The sequence below is a fragment of the Phytophthora parasitica genome, assembly GCF_000247585.1.
Source record: "Phytophthora parasitica INRA-310 unplaced genomic scaffold supercont2.26, whole genome shotgun sequence".
In the NCBI taxonomy this organism is placed as follows: Eukaryota; Oomycota; class Peronosporomycetes; order Peronosporales; family Peronosporaceae; genus Phytophthora; species Phytophthora nicotianae.
In genome coordinates, this window is record NW_008649012.1 from 797,529 (window position 1) to 804,823 (window position 7,295).

At 54.1% G+C, this 7,295-nt stretch overlaps 2 protein-coding genes across 2 annotated transcripts; one reads left to right on the forward strand and one right to left on the reverse strand.

Annotated features, from left to right (window-relative positions):
* The first annotated feature begins 1,295 nt into the window (after window positions 1-1,295).
* On the forward strand, window positions 1,296-3,691 carry PPTG_11228 (hypothetical protein). Its single transcript, XM_008907538.1, has 2 exons — window positions 1,296-2,719; window positions 2,783-3,691. The coding sequence occupies exons 1-2, from the start codon at window positions 1,361-1,363 to the stop codon at window positions 3,485-3,487; spliced, it is 2,064 nt and encodes a 687-aa protein (XP_008905786.1). The 5' UTR covers window positions 1,296-1,360; the 3' UTR covers window positions 3,488-3,691.
* Window positions 3,544-7,295, reverse strand: PPTG_11229 (hypothetical protein). The gene has a single exon (XM_008907539.1). It carries the CDS (start codon window positions 7,134-7,136, stop codon window positions 3,639-3,641), a length of 3,498 nt encoding a protein of 1,165 aa, XP_008905787.1. The 5' UTR covers window positions 7,137-7,295; the 3' UTR covers window positions 3,544-3,638.

Genomic DNA, 7,295 nt, shown 5'->3' on the forward strand with positions numbered 1-7,295 from the left:
ACACACGCCAACTCGACTTTCGGGTTATTTTTGGTGTTAACATCCTAAAAGTTGACCCCCAAGTCCGGGTCTTACTATACGCCCCCTTTGTCGGCAGAATGTTCGCCGCGCTTCGCCACATGAAGCTCCACGACCTAAAGAAGAAAACGAAACCACTCACGCGAGGAAGTGAAGGATCGCAAGCTCGATGTGAAAGCTGGCAGGGTTATGTCGAAATGGCTCAACTTAGAGCCAGATTGGCTTTATATTGCTCAGTGACAAAACCCCAAGAACTCCAAGGAAGAGTTGAGCAAGGACATGTCCATCGACAATGACAAAGGGTCGTATTGGTCGCTGTTAGGTCTCTACAAGAATATAGATGTGCTGCGTTGGTTTCGCGAAGACGGTGAGAACTGATTTCCCTCCATTGCGCTGCTGGCACCTATACACCTGGGCAAAGTCTCGTCATCGGCCTTCAGGAGAGAGTTTTCTCGTCTGCATTGTGGTGGGGCCTCTTCGGGCCAGGACTGATCACAGGAGAGCGGAGAAGTAGCTCCTGCTTTGACACAATCGATAGGAGACCGTGCAGATGAAACAAGATGCCAGAAAGGCGAATACTACTCTGTCCAGAAAAAGTTGCACGAAAGTGCTTTTCCTAATTTATATTCGCCAAAACAGTGCAAACGTGTTTGTAATTGGTAGAAATGAATTGTGCGTCCGCTGTGCTTCTCAATGGTGTGCTGGGCTCGCCACAGTCCGCAGAATTGGCTCTGAACCAGTCAAATTTGTGGTGATTGAGGGGCAACTCCGCCCGTGTGAGGGATGCACATTTAAGATTTCGCCCACCCTTACCTAATCTTCCTAATGCCCGCCTCCAAGACCAAGGAACTAAGCGAAGAAGACCGCAGGAACAGCACCTAACTCGAGACTTTGATGAGCTCATTGCAGTCGTCGAAGCTGCATATTGGGAGCTACCACCGTCTACTATCAATGCCGCATTTCTAAGTTTGCAAACGACAATGAATAAGTGCATCGAGGAGAAAGGTGGGAGCGTCTTTAAACCTGTTCACATGGGGAAAGCTCACCTGGCGAAGGAGGGAAGACTCCCCCTCAGCATCCGATGCTCGAGTACGGCTGCTGAGGTCCTGTCTCTATCGTAGGGATTTGAATGTTTAATGAAATCAAGTAATTTGGTGGTGTAAAGCCGATCCGTGCAACTTTTTCCGGACAGAGTAGTAAACAGGAGGAGGCTTAAACAGTACTATTGTGCAAAGATCGGTATCTATATCAGTATGACCCTACGCAGTAGCTCCGGTACTATTACTACCGTGTTTTTTGCAGTACTATTAACCTCTGTTCTTTAGTTGCTTCCTCGCCGAGAATGGTGCTGCGCTGGGAGCCGCTGCGGCCTGCAGGCCCTGCCGTCAAGAACCACACAGCCACGGCCGTATCTGCTCATGAATTGCTGATGTTTGGCGGCTACGACGGCCGTCGCAATCACAACACCTTGCACCTGTTGGACGTGACTCGACGGACATGGCGCGAGCTGTCACACGAGACGCGCGGCAGACCGCCGGCTGGCCGCAATGGACACACGGCGACGCTGGCTGAGAGAAAGCTGTTTATCCTTGGTGGCTGGCTGGGCAGTGGTCCATTGGCGGCGGCCGACCTGCACGTGCTGCACTTGGACACGCTCACCTGGGAACAGCCCGAGTTGACTGCTGCACTCGGCCCGTGCAATATGCATACAGCTGACTACGTTGCCCGCCTGCGCAGCATCCTGGTCTTTCGAGGCGGTGATGGCCGCGAATACCTCAACGACCTCCACGCACTACAGATCGACTCCATGACGTGGACCACCGTACGCACTCGCGGCCGCGCGCCGGCTCCACGGGCCAACCACAGCTCAGCGCTGGTCGGTGACGACCTGCTCGTCTTCGGGGGTTGGGACGGTCGACAGAGACTTAACGATATCCACGTGCTGGACACACGGAGCATGACGTGGTCGGGCGTGGCCGACGAGTTCAGGGTCGATACAAGGCACTACGTGACCCCGCCGCTGCCTCGAGCTGGTATGACCATGGCCCGCCACCGAGATCGACTATTCATCTTCGGAGGCTCTGGCCCGTCGGCTAAATGCTACGACGACCTCCATGTGTACGACCCGAGTAGACATCAGTGGGTGGAGACTGTGGCTGTAGTCACGGCCGAGAACCCAGACGAGCTGAAACGGAGACAGAGCTTTCGATCCAGTCGTAGTCGCACACGGTCGCAGCCGCGATGGGATATTTACGAGGACGAGGATCAGCAAGATGGCAGTTGGTCTGGAAACGACGCAGAGGAGTTTGATGAAGATCTAGATAGTGACGAGGAGTTTGAAGATGCCCATAGCGATCGAGAGGCTATGATGGTGGCACAAGGGCTGGTCAATGACTCCTGCGACTCGGCCAACCCAAACGAAATGTGTGAATTCTCAGATGCGGAGATACCAAAGCGGGAAGAACCCCTGTTAGTAGTAGGAAGGGGCCCTGGACGGCGAGCTGGACACACGTGCACTGTGGTGGATCGCATGCTCGTGATATTTGGAGGCTCCTGCGGTGCTGACTACCTTAATGACTGCTTCACATTAGACACAGACCCACCTCCGCGAGCTTCTGTATCTCTTCCATCGCCAGCAAGAATGCTACGCCATGCGCTCGCTCAATATGTTAACTGCGAGGAGTTCGCCGATATTTCCTTCGTAAGTTATCTTTTCACTTTGAATCTTGACGAAGTGTGACTTAGTCGTGTATTGTTTGAACAGCTTGTCGAAGGGCGCGTAGTATATGCACACAAACTGGTCCTGTCAGCACTGAGCGAGCGATTCCGAGGAATGTTTTCTTCTGGTTTCCGCGAAGCTCGAGAAACTCAAATTGTGATTCCAGACGTGCGCTATGATGTTTTCTTGTTGCTACTCGAGTATCTCTACACCGGTCACATCGAAACACACGATGATGCATTTGCTATGCGCTCGAGCGCTCAAGAAGCTGATCAAGAGCTGGACTTCGTGAGCAACAGCATAGCAGCATGTCCACAGTCTGCAGACGGACTCAACGAGATCGAAGAAGCTCGTCGCAGAGAAACGGAACAAGCTCAGGCTCTGGATTTGAGGTTGGAAATGGAACTCGAGTCTTTATTGGAGCTGCTCGTGGCTGCCGATCAATTCATGCTGGACCACCTAAAACAACGCTGTGAGCGGACACTGCAGTACGCAGTGCGCGTCGGAAGTGTCGAGGCCATTGCAGAAGCAGCTGACCGTGCCAATGCTGTCCAGTTGCAGGCAGTATGTCGACACTTCCTACGCAACCACTCGATAGCCCTATCGTCTTCCGTACACTCGAACGAACGCTGTTCATTCGACGGAGAAGACGAGGATGAGGAGGATCTGGACGAAATGAAAGCTCAAGCTCCTCACGATGGAGATGTGGACGAATCCACGTCACGACTGAGTCGCGCCGCGTTGTTATGAGACGGTCATTGTGCTGCTGGCGCGCTTGGTTGGTCGCTGAACACTAGTTAAACTTATTTTGCAAAATGCCACTTTGATTATGGTGTCTCTAGCTATTGACAAACATTTACACACATACTTATTAGCCAAAACTGCACGCACTTGGGACTCGTTAATGATAGTAGCGTGACTGCCCATGGGCACGCGAGCCATTGGAATATCCTGATGATCCTGAAGGTGTCGACGCGTACTGATGTGACGAGTGTCCGGACGAATACACAGGCGTGGGTGCATACCGGTCAGATGAGTATCCCGACGAGTACCCGGACGAGTATCCTGACCCTGGATCTCTTGATGGCTCGAATCCTGCACCAGAAGCTATGAATCTGCCGCCGTCGTTGTGATGCCGGTGTTGTCGCACATCGTACGTCAAGAAGACCGGGGTCTGGTCGTTGCTACTTGAACCAGCCATCTGCTGCTCCATCTCATAGTTCTGTTGCGACTGAATAAAGCTCTCACGATGAGTGTAGCCCGACCAGCGCTTCAGCACCAACACGAACATAGCGACATAACGAGCGAAGAACAGGAAGAACACGATGGCGTTGAAAATCACGAAACCTTGCGCCACGATACCGCGCCAATGTGTGCTCAACTCACTCGACGTGAGGAATGCAAAACTGCACAACAAGTTCGCGATCGCTACGACACGGAGACCCACCACCACGCCAAGCACCCAGCGAGCTGCAAAAGGGCGGACGATAAGCGCCACAACAACGAAAAGTAAGTGTGTCACCATCAGAGCCACTAGCTGCGTTGGTATACCCGACACTGCGCCAGTGACAATACCGAGAAGAGCCTGGAAACCCACCGTCACGACGAAGAAGTAGCGGAACGCCATCTTCGAGTCGCCGTACAGCGATCCCCACACAGCAAAGTGCTTGAAGCGAAACGCGTCGTTGTTCGGGATGGCTCGCACACTCACGAACGCATAACAAAGTCCTCCGACCACAACAGCCCACAAGGCGAACAGAGCCACAGCAAGACCGATACCGACTCGGTATCGCAACTCCATCACCAGTTCGTACGAAGACATGGACACAAGCGGGAACACACTGAGCATCCATAACGCCACGCCAAGACCCACAATACACATGGCAAAACTGTTGCGCAGGCCTGTCGGGTAGAACGCTGACCACTCATCGGCCGTCATTCTGTGGCGGTAGAACGCAAAACCAGCAGTCAAAGCGAAGAGTACAAGCACAATGGCTACGAGCGCCATGAAGAAATAGAAAGCGGTCATCAGAGCCTCGTCTTCTTCGATGCCAATACGGTCGGCGAACGCGACGATGCCCGTCAAGATGATCAGCTGCAATCTCCTCGAAGCTTCAGAGGCGGCAGTTGTCGTCACTGATGAGATGTGCATGTTCGCAAACGAGAACGAGTCCGTGAAATCCAAGACGATCTGAGGTGCCTTCGTTAGGTCCAACATCGAGATAGAGTTGACGTGTTGGATGTAGCCCACCACAACAGCAAGCTCCCACACGTTCGGCGTAAACCACCCCATGCCGCCACGACCGCTTCCTCCATCCTGGCCGTTGTCGGAAGATCCACCCAGCCACGGTGGTCGCTGGAGAGCTAACACGTGAAAGAACATCAACAGCACCGTGGAGACAATACCGAGCGCGTAACTCGCGTAGAGCAGCGCGTTCTGGATCTCCTGGGACGTCTTAGACATCGAAATGGAAGCACCAGGCGGCAGGTTCGCACGGTTGCCACCTCCAACGACGATGTTACTGTATGATCCACTGGCGTCTTCAAGAGCTTGTAGATCACCATCTCCACGGTTGTACTTCTCAAATGTCGTAATCTTACTCCCATCCGTGTACACGATCGTAGAGCCCGTATCGCCCAACAGAACCAAGTTGTTGCCGTTGATCGTGTACTTGTCGCCTTCATCGCTGCTGCCTGAGTCCGTCTGCTTCGTAACAGCCTCCGCCGCCGAGTTGTCGATGTCGGAAGTATCAGCAGGGATCACCGTTCCAATCGAGTCCGATGACGCTGCAGATGGAGGCATTGTCACGGTCATTGACGACGGATTCCTAGTTATAGGGGCCGGACTAGGCGTCGATGTATCAGACGAGGAATAGTCCGATGTCTGCTCGGTTTGCTCAGTTTGCGAAACATCGTTACCATCGTCAGAAGTTTCTGTCGAGTCCGTTGTCACTGTAGGAGCTCTGGTCACCGGAGCTGGACTCGGTGTACTCTCAGAGTTCTCATCAATCGAGCCTGAAGACGCTGAGGAGGGGACATCTGTGCCAGATTCAGCCGAGTCCGACGATCCTGACGAAGCGGTAGCACCCGAGTTTGATGTGTCTGAGCCTGAAGTCGGCTGAGCCGTAGTCGACGGAGCAGTGGTTGTCTTCGGTGGATTCGTCACCGGAGCAGGACTCCATGTGACTGGAGGAGGACTTGATGGCGTTTCCGATGACCCTGACGAACTCTCCGATACAAAAGTCGTCGCCGCCGGTCCTGAGGATGACGACACGTCAGAGCTTTCCTTCGATTTGGACGATCCCGACGGAGGCGCTGTGGTTGTCGGAGCCTGTGTCTGTGGCGTACTTGTCACGGGTGGGGGGCTGGCCGTCACATTCTCGTCCGTGTTAGAGGACTCAGTCGATTTAGAGGAGTGAGACGTGCTCGGCGTATCGGAAGACCCTGTAGCTGACGAAGTGCTATCAGACCCCGACGATTCGGACGGTGATGGACTCGTCGTCGTGGGGTTACTTGGGATTGGAGGAGGGCTCCATGGCGTTGGCTCTGGGGTTGGAGCTGACGTAGTTGGCGTTGGGGTCGATGTCCTTGGTACTGGCGTTGCAGTGGTCGGTACAGGCACCAACGACTCGTCGGATGAACCGGATGCCGATACCGACGCAGGGGCATCCGTCATTGGAGGTTCCGTTTGAGGTGTCGATGACGGAGGAGCCTCCGTAGGGATTTCAGTTGGCCTTGAGACTTCAGTAGGCTTCGGGGTTTCCGTCGGTGTTGGAGCATTCGTCGGCGGTTCAGTCGCACCAGTGCTCGAACCAGAAAACGACGTCGTAGGAGCGTCCGTAGGAGCTTGTGTTGTAGGAGCTTCCGTCGGAGCTTGTGTTGTAGGAGCTTCCGTCGGAGCTTGTGTTGTAGGAGCTTCCGTCGGAGCTTGTGTTGTAGGAGTCAATGGCGTCGGAACTTCTGTCGGAGGAGACCACGTTGTAGGAGCTTCAGTAGGAACCTGTGTTGGAGCATTCACATTCGACCCAGACACTGACGTGTCAACAGACGCTGCTGGAGCTTCAGTCGGTGTTGGAGCATTCGTCGGCGGTTCAGTCGTACCAGTGTTCGAACCAGCAAACGATGTCGTTGGAGGGTCCGTTGGGTCTTCCGTTGGAGGAGTCCACGTTGCAGGAGCTTCAGTAGGAACCTCTGGTGGGACGTTCGCATTCGATCCAGCAACAGACGTGTCCACTGATGATGCTGGGGCTTCAGTCGGCATCGGATGATTTGTCGGTGCATTAGTCCAGACTGGCGCATCGGTGCTCGAACCGGAAGTTGACATTGTCGCAGGAGCTTCGGTAGGGGCTTCAGTCCATACAGGCGCATTCACATTCGAACCTGACATCGAAGTGTCCATGGAACTGGCCGGAGCATCGGTCGGCGCCGGAGCACTTGTAGGAGCATCAGTATTCCATGTAGAAGATGAACCAGTAGAAGGTATCTCCGTAGGGGGCTCCGTCCAGAGGGATTCAGGAGAACCAGAACCGGAATTCGATGCCACAGGTACCTCAGTTGG

Excerpts from the sequence above, each read along its gene's own strand:
- PPTG_11228 (XM_008907538.1), top strand. The coding sequence starts at position 1,361 with ATGGTGCTGCGCTGGGAGCCGCTGCGGCCTGCAGGCCCTGCCGTCAAG. Across the intron at positions 2,720-2,782 it reads AGTTCGCCGATATTTCCTTC|CTTGTCGAAGGGCGCGTAGT; the intron begins GTAAGTTATCTT and ends TTGTTTGAACAG.
- PPTG_11229 (XM_008907539.1), bottom strand. The coding sequence starts at position 7,136 with ATGGACACTTCGATGTCAGGTTCGAATGTGAATGCGCCTGTATGGACT.